This window comes from Callospermophilus lateralis, chromosome 5 (assembly GCF_048772815.1).
Source record: "Callospermophilus lateralis isolate mCalLat2 chromosome 5, mCalLat2.hap1, whole genome shotgun sequence".
NCBI lineage: Eukaryota > Metazoa > Chordata > Mammalia > Rodentia > Sciuridae > Callospermophilus > Callospermophilus lateralis.
Genome location: NC_135309.1, coordinates 102378251 through 102400155, shown reverse-complemented (window position 1 = coordinate 102400155; position 21905 = coordinate 102378251). Strand labels below are relative to the sequence as shown.

The following is a 21905-nucleotide window of genomic DNA, read 5'->3' as shown; positions in this document are numbered from 1 at the left end:
TCATCCCTGGGATGCAAGGCTGGTTCAATATACGGAAATCAATAAATGTTATTCACCACATCAATAGACTTAAAGATAAGAACCATATGATCATCTCAATAGATGCAGAAAAAGCATTCGACAAAGTACAGCATCCCTTCATGTTCAAAGCACTAGAAAAACTAGGGATAACAGGAACTTACCTCAACATTATAAAAGCTATATATGCTAAGCCTCAGGCTAGCATCATTCTAAATGGAGAAAAACTGAAGGAATTCCCTCTAAAATCTGGAACAAGACAGGGATGCCCTCTCTCACCACTTCTATTCAATAGTTCTCGAAATACTGGCCAGACCAATTAGACAGACAAAAGAAATTAAAGGCATTAAGATAGGAAAAGAAGAACTTAAATTATCACTATTTGAGGATAATATGATCCTATACCTAGAAGACACAAAAGGGTCTACAAAGAAACTACTAGAGCTAATAAATGAATTCAGCAAAGTGGCAGGATATAAAATCAACACGCATAAATCAAAGGCATTCCTGTATATCAGTGACAAATCTTCTGAACTGGAAATGAGGAAAACCACCCATTCACAATATCCTCAAAAAAAAAAAATAGTTGGGAATCAACCTAACAAAAGAGGTGAAAGATTTATACAATGAAAACTACAGAACCCTAAAGAGAGAAATAGAAGAAGATCTTAGAAGATGGAAAAATGTACCCTGTCATGGATAGGCAGAACTAACATCATCAAAATGGCGATATTACCAAAAGTTCTCTATAGGTTCAATGCAATGCCAATCAAAATCCCAACGGCATTTCTTGTAGAAATAGATAAAACAATCATGAAATTCATATGGAAAAATAAAAGACCCAGAATAGCAAAAGCAATTCTAAGCAGGAAGTGTGAATCAGGAGGTATAGCAATACCAGATTACAAACTGTACTACAGAGCAATAGTAACAAAAACAGCATGGTACTGGTACCAAAACAGGCGGGTGGACCAATGGTACAGAATAGAGGACACAGAAACCAATCCACAAAATTACAACTATCTTATATTCGATAAAGGGGCTAAAAGCATGCAATGGAGGAAGGATAGCATCTTCAACAAATGGTGCTGGGAAAACTGGAAATCCATATGCAACAAAATGAAACTGAATCCCTTTGTCTCACCATGCACAAAAGTTAACTCAAAATGGATCAAGGAGCTTGATATCAAATCAGAGACTCTGCATCTGATAGAAGAAAAAGTTGGCTCCGATCTACATATTGTGGGGTCGGGCTCCAAATTCCTTAATAAGACACCCACAGCATAAGAGTTAAAAATAAGAATCAACAAATGGGACTTACTCAAACTAAAAAGTTTTTTCTCAGCAAGAGAAACAATAAGAGAGGTAAATAGGGAGCCTACATCATGGGAACAAATTTTTACTCCTCACACTTCAGATAGAGCCCTAATATCCAGAGTATACAAAGAACTCAAAAAATTAAGCAATAAGAAAACAAATAACCCAATCAACAAATGGGCCAAGGACCTGAACAGACATTTCTCAGAGGAGGACATACAATCAATCAACAAGTACATGAAAAAATGCTCACTATCTCTAGCAGTTAGAGAAATGCAAATCAAAACCACCCTAAGATACCATCTCACTCCAGTAAGATTGGCAGCCATTATGAAGTCAAAAAACAATAAGTACTGGCGAGGATATGGGGAAAAGGGTACACTTGTACATTGCCGGTGGGACTGCAAATTGGTGCAGCCAATTTGGAAAGCAGTATGGAGATTCCTGGGAAAGCTGGGAATGGAACCACCATTTGATCCAGCTATTGCCCTTCTTGGACTATTCCCTGAAGACCTTAAAAGAGCGTACTATAGGGATACTGCTACATCAATGTTCATAGCAGCACAATTCACAATAGCTAGACTGTGGAACCAACTTAGATGCCCTTCAATAGATGAATGGATTAAAAAAATGTGGCATTTATACACAATGGAGTATTACTCAGCATTAAAAAATGACAAAATCATGGAATTTGCAGGGAAATGGATGGCATTAGAGTAGATTATGCTAAGTGAAGCTAGCCAATCCCTAAAAAACCAAATGCCAAATGTCTTCTTTGATATAAAGAGAGCAACTAAAAACAGAGCAGGGAGGAAGAGCATGAGAAAAAGATTAACATTAAACAGAGAAATGAGGTGGGAGGGAAAGGGAGAGAGAAGGGAAATTGAATGGAAATGGAAGGAGACCCTCATTGTTATACAAAATTACATATAAGAGGATGTGAGGGGACAGGGAAAAAAAATCAAGAGAGAGAAATGAATTACAGTAGATGGGGTAGACAGAGAATATGGGAGGGGAGGGGAAGGGGGATAGTAGAGGACAGGAAAGAGCAGAATACAACAGTCACTAGTATGGCATTATGTAAAAACGTGGATGTGTAACCGATATGATTCTGCAATCTGTATACGAGGTAAAAATGGGAGTTCATAACCCACTTGAATCAAATGTATGAAATATGTCAAGAGCTTTGTAATGTTTTGAACAACCAATAAAAATAAATAAATAAATAAATAAAGATATTGAACCCATCTTTAAAAATTTTTTTTAAAATTCTGACTCTCTTTTAAAAAAAGAAATATAACAAAAGTCTCACAACATAATATAAATTTCAGTGTTCAGTATCTAATAAATGAATAGACACAAGAAAAATAGAATGTGCAAATTAATAAAAATAGAACAACAAATGACAGAAATGATGGAATTAACAAAAAAGGATGTTGAAAGCAATTATATCTATGTACCATGAACTCAAGGATGTAGAGAAAGAATTAACATTTTCTCAGAAGATGAGATGGTGAATATTGTAAGGCTTGTAGGAACCTATACCCTTTTCACAATTACTCAACTTTGTCAATGTAGTGTGGTAGCAGCAGAGACAACAGGTATGTGTTATGGTTTGGATGCAAAGTGCCCCCAAGAGACTCAAGTGTTGAAGGATTGGTTCTTCAACGAAGCAATGTTCAGAAGTGGGATCTCTCTCTCTCTCTCTCTCTCTCTCTCTCTCTCTCTCTCTCCTCCCTCCCAGCTGCCATGAGCTGAACAGCTTTCCCATGTCAAGTCCTCTCACCATGATATTCTGCCTCACCTAAGGCCCAAAGCAATGGCACGAGCAGACCATGTACTGAAACCTCTGAAACTATGAGCCCAAATAAATATTTTCTCATTTTAAGTTATCTATGTGAGGTATTTTGTCACTGCAATGAAAAGCTGATTAATACAGTGTGACTATGTTACCATAAAACCTTATTTATAAAAACAGATCCACAGCCTATAACTTGCTGTTAATGGAAAGTACTAACATAATGAAGAGAGAAAATGGACAAAATAACAATGTTCAAATAACACTTTCTGAGATTAAGAAACATAACATATTAAATAAAAAAATATACCAGATAAGATTCATATTAGATTAGATATGGAAGAAATATAGATTAGTGAAGTTGAAGATAACAAAATAAGTTTAAACAAGATTTGTATGGAAAGAAAAGACCTGGGAAAAAAATAATAGGGTATCAGTGGGACACTTAACAAGCTGTTTAAAATTCTTCAGTTCAAAAGTAAAAAGAACATGGGATAGAAAATGTTTGGAAATACAAAAACTGAGAAAAATTCCAAATTTGTTAGTATAAATCCAAACATTCAGTAGCTTAAAAAATCCCAAGCAGAATTAATGTGAAGAAAATAATAAGTATAATCTAATTGCTAAAAAAACAGTGACAAGAAAATATGAAAAGAATGCAAGAATAAAAGATGTACCATGTAAACGGTGCAAAGATAAGAATAACAACAGACCTCTCAGAGAACCATGCATGTGCCCAAAGTTAATGAAGAGACCCTTTAAAGTCCTGCAAGGGGGTGAAACACTGTCAAGCCAGAATTCTACACCCTAGTGAAAATATTGTTCAAACATGAAGGTGAAACAATAAATTTGCACACAGATGAACACCGGAAAAAATTAATCACCAGCAGCTTTGTACTAAAAGAAATATTAAAGGAAAGTGATATCAGAGGAAAGTTTGGAGATGCCCAAAGAAATGACAAGTACCCGAATGGAAAATATGTGGAAAGGTATAAAATATATCTTTAATCTCTTTAGAAGATAACTGACTCTATAGCAAAAATAATAACAATGCATTGTGGGGTTTATAACAAGCAGAAGTAAAATATATGATGACAATAGCAGAAAGGCTAGGACACGGGGAGGGAAGCATACTGTTGGAAAATTATTATGCTCTCCTTAAAAGGATGTAATATTATTTGAAGGTAGAGTCAGATAAGTTAAGGTATGCAAATTACAAATCCTAGAACAAACACTAAAAAATAATAAAGCAAATACATATGGTTAAAAGATCAACAATGAAGATAAAATGGATTACTAAAAATTACCCACTATAAAAATTGCAGAAAAATATAGGGGAAATGGAAAAAAGGACAGATGGAACAAATGGAAAACAAACAGCCAGGTGACAGATTTCAACCTACTGTATCAATAGTCATGTTAAATCAAATGAAAATAGTTAAAACATGCCACATAGAGGCAGAGATGGTTAGGCTGTATGAAAAGTAGCAAGCAAATCTAAGTCATGGTGGCTAAATTAATATGAGACAAGGCGGATTTATAAACAAAAACCAAAGGTGAAATAGGTCATTTTATAACGATGGAAGGACCAAGTCATCAAGCGGATTTAACAATTTCAAACATGTTTGCATCTAATAATGGAGCTTTAAACTCCAGAAAGCAAACACTGATAGAACTGAAAGGAAAAATACACAGGTTCACAATTATAGTTGGGTATCTTATCCCTTTTTTTAGTACCTAATGGAGCAGGTGAGCAAAATAAATAAATAAATAAATAAAAATAAGAAGAAATAGCCTAACTGACATCTGTAGAATACTTTGCCCACCATAAGCAAAGTACTCTTTTTTTCCAAGTATATCCCTCACCAAGGCCATATTCTGTGTCATAAAACTAGTCTCAATAAATTTAAAATAACCAAAATTATACATGTATTCTTTTTCTATGAAGGAATTAAATCAGAAATCAGGAACAGAAAGTTGTCTTGAAAATCATCACCATAAATGTGGAAATCAAACAACAACCATCTACATAACTCAGAGAACAAGAAAAAATTCACAAGGGAAATGAGAACATATTTTGATTCAGGGAAAGCAATATTTTCTGAAAAAAAATAATGGCTTGAAATGCCTGTATTAGTAAATAATAAAAGTTTAGTCAGTGTTCTAGGCTTTTACCCTAAGATACTAGAAAAGGAAAGGCAAATAAAGCCCAAAGCAAATAGAAAAATGGGAATATTAGAAATAATAATAACAAAAAATAAATACCAAATAAATAAATAAATACATAAATACAAATAATAAATAAATAAATGTGTGAGGCCCTGGGTTTAGCTCTCAGCACCACATAGAAATAAATAAATGAAATAATCCAAAAAAAAAAAAAACAAGCCATTTACAACTAAAAATTTTTTTGAAACAAATAAACAATTTTTAAAATATTCTTAGGGACCAAAAAATATCCCTACCCTTACACAATGCTCTCTTATTGCACATGGTTTGTTACTATCTGGTGAGATTTTCAGGGCAATTACTGAATTTATTTTTTTTTTAAATTCTATTCAAACTTCCTTTGAAAATTCTAGCCTGTCTCAGGGAATAGGAGGAGAAAAAGAAAAGAAAAGAAACCTTTATCTGTGTTTGAGCTGACTATAAAGGACAGTACATGTCCCTCAGGAGAAAGGCCAAATCCAGGGACTACTAAGGGGCAAAGGTCAAAGGTCCCACCACTGGGAAGTCAGGGTCTGGAAGTACCAATTGTTCCTGACAGAGCCCCCATTGGTTCCACAAGAGCTTTCTTCAAGTGCTTCATATTCTGTGAATGTGGACACAGGTGGAAAGTGATTACATCAGAGTAAAGTCGTCACTCTAGGCATAGTTTTTGCCAACATCATTCTGTTATAGGTTGAAATGTTCCTTCATTCCTATGTTGAAACCCTAACTTCCAGCACCTCCAAATATAAATAGGGTCATTGCAGATGTAATTAGCTAAAATGTGATCATACCAGACTAGGATTGGGTCCTAATCTAGTATGACTGCTGTCCCTACATAAAGAGGAGATTTGAAAACACACACACACACACACACACACACACTACACACACACACACACACTACACACACACACACACTACACACACACACACTACACACACACACACACACTACACACACACACACTACACACACACACACACACTACACACACACACACACTACACACACACACACACACACACTAAAATAGGGAGGACACACGTGAAGATGAAGACAGAGATCAGGCAACGTTTCCAAAAGCCAAGGAACACTGAAGAGTGTCACAAACCCACTAAGAGAGAGGCAGGGACAGATTCACCCTCACAGCCCTCAGAAGGAACCAATCTTCTTGATGCCTTGACTTAGTTCTTCCAGCCTTTGGAACTGCAAGAAGACAAATTTCTGTTGGTTCAGTCACCCCATCTGTGGTGACAAGTTCTTACATGCCATTAGTACCCAGGATCAAAGGGACTGACTGTAACTGACCGCCACCAGCCAACCTAGAAGCTGAATCCAGCAACTCCCTTCCTGATAATTTAACCTGGACAGTGACTTCAGGAAATCCTAGAATGTTGTTTTCTCAACTATGATAAGGAAAGGAAAACCAAGTGGGTGTAGAAGAAAAGTCATCTAAATTTATCTTCTTATCTTCTGAATCTGAGTTACTGGACCTTTCAAAAACTAGTTAATCATGTGGTTAGCTTCCACTGGGGAGTAAGGAGACAGAGATGCAGAGTTTTAGAAACAGTAGAGAAAGAATAATTAAGAAAGAAAACCCATATCTTGCAAAAGAGCAAAACAGTGACCTTCAACCTTGTATGTTTACTTTCTGTGTACCTTTCTATGTAAAAACAGTGAATTACATCATATTGAATTTTAGCGACTGGGCTGACTGGGAAGCACCAGCTCATTATTTACCTGGAGTCTGACTGCAGATTTAAGAGCCTTCTTAACCTCAGAATCTCATTACCTGCAGATATTATTCTAGGCCTCCTCCTCAGCCCTCTGTAAACAATGAAGAGATGAGCACCAGTAGGCAGAAGTAAAGAAAGTGCACTCTTACCTCCATGCTTGTGCTGAATGCTCTAGTAACTTTTGCTTTGATGGTTATAACTTGTCCAACTCTAGCAGAAAAAAAAAATTTTTCTTCAGTAATCTGAACACATTTTATTTCAGATTTAAAGACTCACTTAAATCTTTCATGTGCCATAAAGTATTTCCACCTTAGCTTGCTGTTAATGTTCACATGGAACACTCAGATTCATGATAACAGGAAAGACAGAGCTTAAGGGCAAATGCTGATCATCATAAACCACACTCAGGTTAACTGACTCCCTCTATTCAAACAGAAAAAGGGCTTTGCAAAGGTAGAATGCAAGATGACTTCAAATTTGCAACAGATACTTGGACTTTTTAGAAGCTCTTTCAAGCTACTATACAAGTTAAGACAAACACACAGGCAAACTTATACAACTTATATTTATTTTAAAATGTTAATAACTAAATGGATGAACAAACTACAAATAAACAAGCAAGTCCACTAGTTAATTTTGATAGATTTACATGTGTTCTCTTTGCTACTAGAAGAGCCATTCATTCCCTGCTACTACTAGAACTCTGATCATGTAATTTGAAGTTGTTTCAAAACTCTTGTATTCAGGCCCTTCTGTCACTTCTGACCCCTTCACCCTAGCAGAAGTTAAGAATCTGTCCAATATGAGCACCCTTGATTTTTCTCCCTTAAGTGCAAAATTGAACTGTATTCTCAGTGTCTTCAGAGACACCGAGACTCTTCTACTTCAGAGGAAGTAGAAGGTTTCCTCATGATCTGATCTCTTGTCTTACCTGTGCTCTTGACCTTTCCCTGCTCTGTCATTTCTACTGTCTTTTGAACCTTCCATCTCTACCCTTCTCTCTTTTTTACTCTTTGAAAATGTTTAAGGCTTCTCCTATTTAAAACCTTTCTTTAAAACCTATTCTATTTTGATATTTTTTCTCTTCTGCATATGAAACTCTCCTAAAAGAATCACTGATTTTTTCTACCTCACACATTTAATGACTGTCTACTGAGGACTAGCCCTGGTGTTCAGCTAAGGTGTTAGGTACAGTGATGGGCAAGACTAGGTTGCTGGCTTCAAGGAGACTAGTGTTTCTTCGGGACACAGATGTGTAAACAGACAAAGTTCAAAAGATTATAAAAGACTGATCAATAAATCATTAACAATAAAAGCCCTTGTCATTAATTAAACAAAGTACTATTTCTAGTGTGGCCATTGTAGTAACTATGACTGTCCTTTATGTGTAAATCAGGCACAAAGCTGAATGCTTTGTATAATATCTGACGTGCCACTCACTGGCAAGGACCCTGTGAGGGAAGTAGTACTGTTCCCATTTCATTCCCATCAGGAAATAGGCTTACAAGGCAATGGAGTCAGCAAAAGGCAGAGCCAGAGTTCAAACCCGGGTCTTATCTGACTTCAAAGGCTTGAACTATTCTTTACCAAGGCCCGACTTGGGCTCTTGGTAAAGAATAGTTATTAATTTCATTTTAACAGAATTAATTTAATCACCTCTAGAGAGGCTTGTGAAGATATATTAAGGACTGTCTCCAAAGTGAATCAGTTGGGTTTGCCTAGAAGAGTGACCACATCTGATTAATGCCTTTGTGCATACATTGCTCCTCTATGTGGTGTACCTGTCATAATCTGTAGCATTTCAATCAGAAAGACTGGAAGTAAAGGAAGGAACTTAACATAGACATGCAGATGTATATTTAAGTAATTAATAACTATGTGGGAAATCTGAACAAATCTATGCTTTTATCACAATTTTACTAGTCCTTTGCCCACATAATAATCCTCACAGAGAAGAATTTGTCAATGTCTAATAAAATGAAATGTACCTTTACCCTTTGACTCAGTAATCCTCTTTTTAGGACTCTATCCCAAAAATACATTGTAAAATCATGGACATATGCCTGCACAAAACGACATTTTGAAATATTTGTAATAGCAAAAACTGGAAACAATTTTAAAATTTACCAGTAGGGACCAGAGGAAAAAAATAAGGCATCTACACAATGGACTACCATGTAGTTAATTACAGGGAATTCTGAATATCTCTGTACATTGCTACAGAGTGTTTTTCTATATATAATATTAAGAAAAAAAGGTGGAGAAAAGTATATACAATGTGTTAGAATTTGTTTTTAAAAGGACATGAATATATGTAAATACTTGTTTACATTTAAAAATTTTTTAAAAGTCAGAAAGTAATTAAAATGGCTATTTATAAAAAGAGAAATGTGCTTGGATAGAAGCTAGATAAGAGCTTAATTTCCCAGAGCCAATTGTATCTGGTTTCCAATTAAATTATAAAATAAAATTAAAAATTGATTCCAAAAAATAAAAAACAATTGAACTTATCTACATGTGAAGTTGGCAATTTAACCTTGTAGGAGAGAATTATTTCAAGTGGCTTCAAAATACAGTGATTGTTGTTATATTACTATGTCTTTCAAAAGTGTACTGATCTTTTAGAAATATGTACTGATAATTATAGATAATGACTGGAATTTGCTTCAGAATAACCCAGTCATGTAGGGAAACATAGAAGGGTACAAGAATGTGCAAGAGTTGATTATTGATGTAGTTAGGAGATAAGTCCTTGGGATACACTATACAATTTTCTCTAATTTTACATATGTTTGAATTGTTTGTTTACTTGAAATTTTCTGCATAATGAGTTGGTAAAGCATATTAAGCTCTCTCACACATAAAATGTTTTTCATATTTTACTGTCTCTACTCAGATGAATTAGTGTTTAGCCAACCTAAAGACGAAATTCACCATTGCAGTGACACTTACCATCATTAATTATTCTATCAGTAGAGAAAGGAGCCATTGAGAGTCAGGTGCCAGATAGCTAGCTATGCATGACTCCACAATGCATCTCACGCTGAGAGTTGCTTCTTAACAAAATCGTGAATGGGATTTTACACCTACAATGCTGACTAAAGGTAGGCCCTATGATTATGTCCTTTACTCACTTAGATTGAGTAAAATGTAATCTGTTTTATTAATAGGATCATGGACCCCAAACAAATAAGGTGCCACAAATATATGTCACAACCAACATAATAAACCTGGGAGAAAAGTGAAAGAGTAATATCACTTACTTAACTGTTTCCTCAAATTGAATGTCATCCACTGAGGCTGTGACACAGGAAACCCCAGCATGTTTTTCAGCTTCAAAAAAATAGGTAAAAGTGTTTGTTAGTAATAGTTATGTTTGAATATTTCAAGTCATCTTAAGAGAAAAGGAATTAAATTTCAGAAGATTTATTTAATTTACCCATTCCCTCATTTAGTAGAACACCACTATGCCCACACTTTCTGGATGATGTCAGTTTATGAGAGTTTCTTTGTTCTTTAAGTTATGCTTTTATTGCATGGCAATTACTATACTTTCTCCTAATTTTCCCCCAGTCCTGGGGACTGAATTCAGTGTTTCAGGCATGCTATGTAAGCATTCTCAGCCATACCCCCCGACCTTCTTATTTTATTTTGAGACTGAGTCTCACTACATTGCTGAGGATGGCTTTGAACTTGCAATCCTCCTGCCTCAGCCTGCTGAGTAGCTGGAATTATAGCCATGCCATTGTGCCTGGCTACTTTCTCCTAAATTTTAACTTACTTGATCTTTGCTTTAAATTTCAATACTAATACTCAGAAAATCTGGCAATTATAGATAACATTTTTTAGGAAGTTGTCACTGACTTCATTTTGTCAGGAAATATGCTTCTTTTGTTTTTAAAACAACACACCAAAGTTATTTCTATTGCAGTTGAATGTATATAAATCACTTAACCACTATAAGTATGGGAGACCCTGACATCATCTTCCAAATCACAGATGCACCAGAAACAGATGGTGCATGGATGGGAACAAGGAGATATTTAGTCAATATTTATTATTTTTACCAACTTCACACTAAATTCACTCTGCATTAATTATGTTGGAGGGGAGAGTATTGAGCAGGGTGGAGAGTTTATCAGCTCCTCAACTTAATGTTCCATATCAGCACTTAATTTATTCAGAATATTTTTGGATTGTTGGTTTTGCTTTATATGAAAATACAATAATTTATATTATTTGGAAAATATATTTTTTTCCTAAAGTATTCTTAGTTGCAGATGGACACAATATCTTTATTTTATTTATTTATTTTTATATGGTGCTAAGAATCTAACCCAATGCCTCACAAATGCAAGGCAAGTGCTCTACCACTGAGCTACAACCCCAGTCCCCCATAGGTGTCCTTCACAGTTTTTCAGATAACTACTGAACACTTTCAAATATACATTGTAAAACATTGACTAAAAAGTATCCCAAAACATTCATTTCAGTTGACTAACATAAGAAAGTGGGATATTGATGTAATTAAACTACTCTTATTAATAAATTTTTATTAATTGAGTTGTCAATTTTGAATGATTTAAATGATAACTAAAATGCAGTGACCAATAAAATATTAATTTTTATTATGTCTATTAGAATCTACAGTGTGTCATAGCACTATACTAGATCAAGAAGAAACAAAAACAGAGAAACAGCTAACATTTACTAAGTACTGAGCTAAGTATTTACATTTGTCAAACACAAGTCTGGTTCTGTTTTATAAATTAGGACATTTAGGCTTAAAAGATTAAACATGTTGTTCTAAATAGTGATTTTTTGACTACAACAGTAATAGAAACTCTCAGAAAAGAGTAGGGTAGACCAAAGAGAGAATGCTACTAAAGAACTTGGCTGAAAATGGGCCTCAATAGCCACAGTTTATACTACAGATTTTTAAGAACCATAAAATAATAAGAAAGAATAAAAAATATGGGGGACCAACATTGGGTCCACAAATTTTGCTTGTGACCAGCTTATTCTGGTTCTGAAACAGTAGCTTTAAAATTCATTTCAGTAGTCACATCATGCACTCAGTTGCCTTGGAAACTGGCACCATTATTATTAGCAACTTCAAGGATTTTAATACTCATTTCTTTTTCTTACATGCAGATTAACTTCATATTCATGTTCCCATTATTATGTTATTATAACCAAAACTCAAATCCTGTTAAAAACTGTTAAGACAGAAACCAAACAGATTAGCAGACAAAGCAAACAAATAGATTGGCTTCAAATATATAGCTGAGTTTTGCAGATGGTTAAGACAAAAGGTATTAGAAACTCTGTTAACACTAAGAAAAGCAGAGTTTCATAATCATCTGAGTTTTGCTTTCATCATCTGTAAAATAAGGGCCCTGAAACACATGATGTTTAAAGCCACTTTCAACTCTAATATTTTATCTTCACATATATTGTTTTAAAATGTATATTTTCTAAGTCTCAGGTTTCACATATAAACTCTGGATTCCTTTTGGACTTGAGAACTCAAGTTGTAGGACCATCCAGATAACCCGAAGGCTTTTAGTAAGCACTAAGTAGTGGAGAACTAGCTTAGTTTATGTGATAATTGGCCAGTCCAAAATAAAGACGTGAACAAACAAATAGACAAAATAGTTAGATTGTACTAAGTGTTATGAAGGAAGTTGGACAGGGCATTGTAAGTAAAGTGATGAATGGGTACAGAAGTAAACAGGTGAGCAGGAAATTCTTCTCTGAGGAAATGACATTTAAGCTGAGATGTAATGCATGGAAAGGTCCAAGAATAGAGAGTAAAAGCAAAGATAAGAGCATGAAATTATGGCATTTGCCAGTAAATGGATGGAGCTGGAGAATATTATGCTGATATACAGATACTAACTCACAATGGGTGGGGGTGGCTAGGGAAGAATAGAGATGCTTTGTATTAACAGAGGGGAATGAAGGGAGGGGAGGGGGTATGCTTTGGGATTGGCTTATTTCACTTAGCATAATATTCTCCAGCATTAGCTGTAGAGTGTTCGCCTAGCATGTGCAAGGTGCTGGGTTTGATCCTCAGAAGCTCATAAAAAGATAAATGAATAAATAAAATAAAGGTATTGTGACCACCTACAACTAAAAACTCTTTTCATAATAATACTAAGACGTTTCCTTTGTCTGCTTGAGTTCGGACCAAATACCATATACTGGGTGTCTTAAACAATAGAAATTTCTCATAGGTCTGTAGGCTGTGAAGTCCAAGCTTGCCACTTAGGTCCTGGAGGGGCTCACCTCCTGGCTTGCAGATATCTGCCTTCTTGCTGTGGTCTCACATGTCAGAGACCAAGCTATCCATTTCTAAGCCTATATGAACATTAAACCTATGGGATCAGGACTCCACCCATATAACCTTATTTAACCTGAATTACTTTTTTACCGCAAATACAGCCACACTGGGGGTTAGAGCTTCAACACATTAATTTTGGGGAAGGGGAAGGGCACCATTCAGTCCACAGTAGATGCATTGCCAACCTCATTCTCTCAGAAAAACACAGCAGAGCCTTCCAGTGACTACATAATAATGTGTTAGCAACAAATAGAACAGCAGAAAGAAATCTGGTAAGTGAGCAGTCCTCTACTCAACCGAACATTAAAACAATTTGCAAAAGTGCAAACTATTACCACTCTTTAAAGTACAGTTCTGGTACTGTTGAAAATCTAATTATTTTTCAATAAGAATATGTTGTATTAACATGTAATGGATTCTTTTAAAAAACGTAATGGAGTTTTCTTTTTAAATGAATTAAATTCTGTTGCATTTTCTGTAAGGTAAATTTAGATATAAGTAACCTATTACACACACATTTTTCACTCATTCCTTCATGGGATGATGGAACCCTAAATCCAAAGCGTCTAGATCGTTGTCACAGGTCTCACAGCTCTGTAAAGTTGGATCCTCCCCTTCCTACTTCTCGGGCTGTTCCCTGGCTCCCACATCTCGGGCCAACCTGCATCCCCACAAGCCAACGCAACCCGTGGCCAGCTCTCCACTCCACTGCACTCTGGATCCCGCACCACCACCGTCCCTCGCCATCCTTGGCCTCCAGCGCATCGCGGCCAGAGATGTCCAGCGGCCCGCCCGGCAGCCGCCGGCTCCCCTCGGCCGCCCTGGCCGCTGCGCCTACCGGCCAGGCAGGCGGTGGTGTCAATCCACTTGAGCAGCTGCCCGGCGCTCAGCTCCCCGCGGGCGTTGGCGTGCGCCGGCTGGATGGCCTGGCTCATGTGCACCTCGCCCGGCGCCGCCAGCCGCTCCATGTCCAGGCCGAGAGAGGGGAGCCCCGGGCCCGGGGCGCCTGGCCTTGAGGTGTCCGCCCGCCGGGCCCGCCCCCGTTCCAAAGGGCGCCGCCCGCCCTGGTTGCGAACCCCACTCCCACTGCCCCGCAGCCAGGTGCTTCGGGAGGTGAGAGTTCAGGTGCTGGCCGTGTTGTCCCCGACCAGCCGGGAGGGCGAAGGAGCACGCTTTTCTGCCTAGGAAGAAGCCGGGAACCGTCCGATCTCTCCGGAGAGAAAAGGGCTTCTCTCTCTGAGAACCGTGCACAGAATTTAGTGAGAGAGCGCGGGGAAGTGTGCACCTGCCTGGCTAAAGGATTATAGGTATTTACTAAGCAAATAAATTCAGTGATCGTCTGTCTGCAGAACTTGACAGGCGAGGAGGCAATAAATAGTGATTAAATCCTCTCGAGAGAATGTAAAACGTTTGCTTTAGCCACTGATTTAAGAGTGCTTCACTTTCGTTATTTGTTTAGTTGGGTTTTGTTTGCTGCTTGCCAGGCCACATAGGCACTCACTGCTTAAGCCCTAGTTCAAAATCCACCTTCTGACTCTTAGGACATTATAGTGGATCCAAAGATCATTTGTTAGGAAATGGTTTCCTCTGCCAAACAAACCAAGAAAAAGGGGCGGGGGCTCAGGGAGGCTGAGGTTTGGAGGTGGATCAGAGTCACCGAAAAAGAAAAGGTTTGTTTTGGGTTTCATCTAGAGTTTAAAACTGGAGACTTCCCATCTTGTGAGGAATAGTCCCCACGCTTCCCAAAAGAATCCGAATCTTTTTCTTTTCTTTTTTTTTTTTTTTTTTAACCGGGGGGAAAAATCCCAGATGAGAGTTTTTCATGCTCAGCAACAAAAGTTGTTACACTTCGTAGAGCTGCAATCACTGATGTTACAGAGCAGTTCTCACTAGAGAAACCATGACCTCAGAAAACCTCCAGCATATACTAGATCTATGGATGTTTCATTGTTAGGGCAGGCTGTCATGGGGAGCATATTTAGTGATGAAGAAATGGATGTTTGGAGAAGGAGGCAAAGGGTCTGACATGCGGCTAAGGGGGTAGGACCGCCCGACTTCCTAGGGAGTTTACCAAGAAATCTAATGGCATTTAATGACTAGGTGGTGCTTTTTCATCCTCATATCTCTAGGCTGCCAAGCCCCAGCATGGAGAGAGCAAAATGGAGATTCTGATAATTGCACTTCATATATATATATATTCATTTTTATTATATATAAAACAATTTATATATATATAAATTCATATATATATATGAATGAGAGAAAATAAAGAAACATTGACTCAATAGTTTTAGAATTTTCCTAGGCCTTATAAGCATAAACAAAAATGTGATGCATTCCATTAGCCAAGTATAAAGCTTGGCTTTTATAAAAAGCATAAAAATGACTATTTGGCATGAGTATGGGGGATGGGTTCTCCCGTATTACTCAGACTAGTCTCAAATTCATGATCTTCCCACCTCAGTCTCCTGAGTAGCTGGAATTACAGTCTACTGTGCCCTGCTAAAAATAGCTCCTTAAAAAATAAAGGGGGCCTAGGTTGTGGCTCAGTGGAAGAGTACTTGCCAAGCATACATGAGGCATTGGCTTTGATCTGGGCACTACATAAAAATAAAAATAAAAACAAGATAAAGGTATTGTGTCCATCTACAACTAAAAAAAATATTTTTAAAAATTAATTAAAGGGATTGGAGTTGTAGTTCAATGGTAGAGTGCTTTTCTTGCTCTTGCATGTGTGAGGCCCTGGGTTCGATCTTCAGTACCACATAAAGATAAATAAATAAAATAAAGGTATTATATCCATCTACAATTACAAAAACATATTAAAAAAATACATTAGAGGCTGGGGCTGGGGCTGGGGCTCAGCAGCAGTGCATCTGCCTGGCATGAGTGAGGCACTGGGTTTGATTCTTAGCACTGCATGTAAATAAATAAAATAAAGGTATATCAACAACTAAAAACATATTTTAAAATTAATTAATTAATTAATTAATTAATTAAAGCTTCTGCATCCCAGATAGTCCTCTTTTGTAACTATACTCATTTCAATAATAATGTTATCATATTCATAGTTTGTTTGGCAATTCTCTTGGAAAATTGGAAAATACCTGTAGAATTCTTAATACCTTTTTTCAATATCTTCTGTATTGATAAATCACTTTAGGAATCGGAAGATTGGATTGTTGTTCATCTCATAATCCATCTACTGATAACTCCATAGGAGGAATTTATTGATGGTGGACTTGGCCAGGAGACTTACCCTGGAATGGAAGGTGGGGAGGTAACAGTGTATCAGTTCTAAGCCTTGCCCTTAGAGGAACCATGTATTTCTGTCCTCAGGAACATCTGACTTCTGCCATAAGAAGATTATATACCTAATTAGAAGCCTGTTGGCATCTGACTGAATTCACATAGTGGTGAGCCATTCCAGTCGATCTGCAGATAGACAGGTTTATGAATAAGACATAACTACAGTTGTGTGCCACTGTGATATTTGGGGTTGTCTGTTACACAGTAATAACTGACAGTTACACAAGTGAATTTTATTGTTTAATATTTTAAGAAATTTATTAAATTATTGGAAATAAAGCTTATGTTTAGGCTAAGCTGCATTATTATTTAGTAAAAAGTGGTGACTGAAAAACTGAAATGTATACTTCAATATTGAATTATGTGTATGCTGTTATACTTGATTTCGTAAAATTCAGAAATTTCAAAAATGTTTAAGCATAGGTGTAAGAAGGTAGCTTTCCAAAGTGATTATTTGAAAAGGCATAGTATGTATCTGTATATGTATGTCTAGAGATGACTGATTGATCAAAAAGCAGACCCAGTATATACAAACTCATGATTATATTTTCTTGTCTTTATTATCTTCTGTTTATATGTCTTTTGATTATAGCTTCATCTCTTTTGTTAGCTTCATACTGATTTTCATTTTAATAGCCCCTGCCAGAAACTACTGTTTTTGTATTTTTCTGAATGGTGTTTCTGTCCCTTTCACATGAAAATGTCATCTGCATGTGTGAACATTTGCTATCTCCACTTCTCTCTGATGTCAAGGATTTTTGTTATTATGTTGGAAGAAAAGACCTCCATTTTCCATTTGTGTTCAGAGACATCTTTGAATGTGAGCAGAATGTGAAGCTAGCCTGATTTTAAAAGGTCATGCACAAGAGTAGGAAAACTTATCAAGCAGAGAAGCAAAAGTTCCATAATTGCTAAAATAATGAGGAAGTCTTCAGAGTGTTATAATGGGAAAGGAAGCTGGACATCCTAAACCCTCATCCAAGTATGGGGAAATTGTGTCTCCCCTGGCTCAGCAGGTAGAGCACAGAATACAAGAAGTGAGAGGAAAACAACTCTTTCCAGATGCAGACTCCTGAATAAGAATTTGGGAACTAGCAGTTTATTTGAGGGGAACTTCAGAAGGTCCTGGTGGAGTCACCAAGTGAGGTCCCCAGGTTTGCACCATGGGCATCACCTGGAAGCTTGTTGGAGATGCAGAAGCTGGAGTTTTTCCTCTTGCTTGAATCCCCCACTGATTAAGGGTTGCTCTCAGACACTTAAAGTCCCAGGATTTCTGCTGACTGCTGGGCAAGATCTAGCTCTCAGATGGCACTTCCCCTCGGCAGGGCAGGAGGATACTGTCAGCTTGCACTTGGGCATGCAGTGGAGATCGCCAAAGCCCTGTGGACAGGCACCGAGAGCTGAATACTCACCCTGCCCTGAACTGAGTGGCAGCTGGGAGCCTTTTCATTGTAGGAGACAAATCCCAGGCAGAGAGTTTGGTCGCTCAGGGTATTTCATACAGTGATTAGCTTTATTAACAATCAGACTGTCTCCACCTTTGATATGAAAAGTACCAGGTCAATGTTTTCAAATACAATTTCATAAGAATATGATTCAAAGTTATAGAGAGCTCCTGAGTAAAAATTGCAGAACTTGTTTTCTTATGTTTGTGCCACCAAATTCTTGATTAGAATGTCTCCTACTCTTCTCTATCCTGGACCCTGCTCAAGGGATGATGACTCTGGCCTTGGAGCATGTGGGTGGGAGCATGTGGGTGCCCTGCTTGCACTGTTTCATTTAGCACCTGGATCCTCAGGCTGACCTTTCTCCCATTTGTCTCTGGACATTCAGACTCACCTAATGTGTGCGGAGTGTAATACTTTGTTTTGTTTGAACAAAAGCCATGTGTAACAGAGTTTAATTTTCTTTTTATCTCCTCAGATTTGCATGATCCCACAGGCCCTTGACCAATGCTCAGCGGAGTCCCCCTGACTGCCACCACTACTGCCATCATTGATGGTTTTCAAATACTGTATCCCATTTTGTCATGACCTATAGTTCTTTCATGTACTGCTGATTTCTACTTCCTAATATTTTGTTGAAGATTTTGACATCAACATTTTTGAGATATATTGGTCTGTAGATGTTCCCCATCCCTCCCTGCCTCTCTCCCTCCCCCTCTCCTTATCTCTCTCTCTCTCCCTCACCCTTTCCTTCCCTCCCTCCTTTGAACTGTCTTTGTATGGTTTTTGTGTCAGGTTCATAAAATGAGCTGGGAAGTGCTCCCCTCAGTATTCTGGAGGAGATTGTGTAGATGTGATATCCTTTAAACAACTATCTGAACCCTGGAGATTTCATTTTTGGAAATTTTAAAATTATGGAATAATTTTTTAAAAAAATATTTATTGGGCTACTCAAATTATCCAGTTCAATCTGGGGTGATTCGTGGTCATGTCTGGTTTTGGCCCGCTTTATATTGAGAAGGTGATTTGCTATAGGCAGAGCTGAGCTCAAGTCTGACTTGGTGCCATTCTCCCACTTGGCAGAGCAGTCTCATCTCAACTTGGTCCTGACAGCTCTCAATTCCTGCCCCTGATCTCTCTGGTCTCCAGACCACAGGTTTTCTTGCTTTCTAAACTGGTTTTCAAGATTCTCCAGCTATAACCCATAGTGCATCATAAGCTCTGAGGGCAAGAACAATAGCCTATTTTACAAAACAGCCACCTGACTTGTTGTTCATTAGTGCTTAGGAACTGCTGTTATAGAATGTCTTTCATCAGAAGGATAAAGCATACCTTGCAATTTTCCCCCAAATGCCTTCAGATTAACAGGGGCCATTTAAGGACAGTGATGGGAGAGAAAAAGCCACAGTCTTGGGTCTGTAGAAGTGTGATTGTGTCTGAGTTGGCCTTTCTCATTGCTAGTGTTGTCCTTGAATTTATCTCTCAACTGATTTGTGCCACATTAGGCCTTTCTATGAGATTCTTTCCCTACTTTATAAGTTGTAATTAGATATGGTTATGATTAATAATAATCTTTGTTATTAAATGTCATCATGATAAACATGACTTATGTTTGTTGAACATTCTTACAACCATCCTGCAAGTAATGTTCTCCTCAGAGAGCTAAGAACTCAAGCCCAAATGATTAGCATTCATAATATGCCACACATCCCTATGAATCTATGAACTATTAAAATTCACATTTTGTGGTTAAGAAAATGAAGGTCATTTGCCCAAGGCCACACAGCTAGGAAGTAGCAGAGTCAGGAGTTCAACAGAAAGTCTGGCTCTTGGCTCAGGCAGGTTGTGAGGCTGATGAAGTCGGAGGTACACTAATAGAAAGTGGGAGAGAGAGGAATGTGCCCTGTTCTGTCCTACTCCAAGCTGCCTTGATTCATTCATTTGATCAGTTATTAAGGGCTTACAGTGTTCAGGGCATTGGATAAATGTTGCTGAGTAATATAAATATGATCTATGCCTTTATGGAGTTTGCAGTTGTGGAAAAGATAGCAGATTTGGAAAAGCTACAAAAATAATGACCCTAGTGAGGGTCAAATGGAGTGATAAACATGTTTGGGAATTATTTATCAGGCTTCTCAAGTGACATTCTGTCCCTGACCATCCACAGGCTTAAGGTCAGTCTTGATTTTCTTTCCTTTTTCTTTCTTTTTTTGATGTGTGTGTGTGTGTGTGTGTGTGTGTGTGTGTGTGTGTTTAAACAACCAACATCAGAGAAACCTGGAAAGTGCTGTACAGAGAGCTTATTTGTGAAGCGTTTGAAAGTAAATAGCCAAACAGATGACCCATTGCCCACAAATACTTCCAACAGGACATTCTCTTACTTCGCTGTAATACATTATCAAAATGAGGAAGTTAACATTAATACATTATTGCCAACTAATTCTCCAAACCCACTCATGTTTCAAGATTTGTCCCAATGATGTCTTATGTTACATTCAGTGTTCCCTCCTTAGTCACCCTCAGTCTAGAATGATTCTGAAGCCTTCCCTTGACTTTCATGACCTTGACACTTGTTAAGTTTACAGACCAGTTATTCTGTAAAATAATCTCAGTTTGGGTTGGTTGATGTCTCCCCATAGCCACATTGGGGTCATGCATCTTCGGCAGGGACATGAATAAGATCTGTCACGTTTTTCTTAGTGCACCTTATAGGTGGTGCTTGATAGCAATCTGTCTGTTACTGATGTTGTTCATTTTGGTCATTGTATTAAGTGATGTTTTCCAGGTTTCTTTTCTGTAAATTTTCCCTTTGGTAATTAATAAATATTTTGTGTAGACCTATTTTGAAATAATTTAAATATCTCATTCCTTGTTAAACTTTTTCATTTATTCATAAATTATTTATACCTTTATGGACTCATGGTTTCCTATTTTATTCAATAGATGTTACTTTGTTTTTATAACTACATATTTTCATGCTCAAATTGTCCCTCATTGACCCTGAGGGAGCCCCTTCAACCTAGCCTCTGTTTTTGTTGACTTGTACCCATTATTTTTTTTTAAATATTTTTTAAGGCATCGATGGACCTTTATTTTGTTAATTTATTTATATGTGGTGCTGAGAATTGAACCCAGTGCCTCACACATGCCAGGCAAGCGCTCTGCCTCTGAGCCACAACTCCAGCTACCCATCATTCTTTTAGCAACTTACATTTTCCAAGGCTGCCAGATGTTCCGGGTTCACTTTGTACCCTCCCTCCTTGATCCTCAGTCCTGGATCCAGGCTTCTCTTCAAGCACTCCTGGTTCCTTTCAGTGGAAAGCAGTATTTGGAAGCCAAGATCTGATTGTGAGTTGTTCTTGCTGCTATTTGAGTGTGATTGCTCCAGGCCCTCACTGTGGACACAGCTAGAAAGTGTGTGTGTGTCCATCTGTGATGGGTTGAATGTTAGTCCCCCCAAAGACACATCCTGTCTAAATCCACAGAACATGTGACTATTACTTAATATGGCAAAAATGGGCCTAAGTATCTGAGAATAGAAGCTTGCTTCTCTTGGGCTTTCTGAGTGTGTGCTGTGTTATCACACCTCTTATAGGACAGACACTCAGGGAGAAGACACACACAGGAAGAGAAGGAATTGTCCATGGAGACAGAATGCAGTGATGTGGGCACAAGCCAGAGAACACCTAGCCACGAGAAGTGGATGAGGCAGAGAAGGACAAGC

The 21905-nt window shown here is 37.6% G+C and overlaps 1 protein-coding gene across 1 annotated transcript in view; it reads right to left on the bottom strand.

The window, feature by feature from the left end:
- The window catches only part of Acot12 (acyl-CoA thioesterase 12), a 47163-nt gene extending 32768 nt beyond the window's left edge, over positions 1–14395 (bottom strand). Inside the window, exons 1-3 of the mRNA XM_076856057.1 lie at positions 14266–14395; positions 10345–10414; positions 7231–7291 (exon numbers count right to left, since the gene is read on the bottom strand). Of these exons, the coding sequence (XP_076712172.1) occupies positions 7231–7291; positions 10345–10414; positions 14266–14395 (261 nt within the window). The remainder of the gene's footprint in view (positions 1–7230; positions 7292–10344; positions 10415–14265) is intronic.
- Between the last annotated feature and the right edge of the window lie 7510 nt (positions 14396–21905).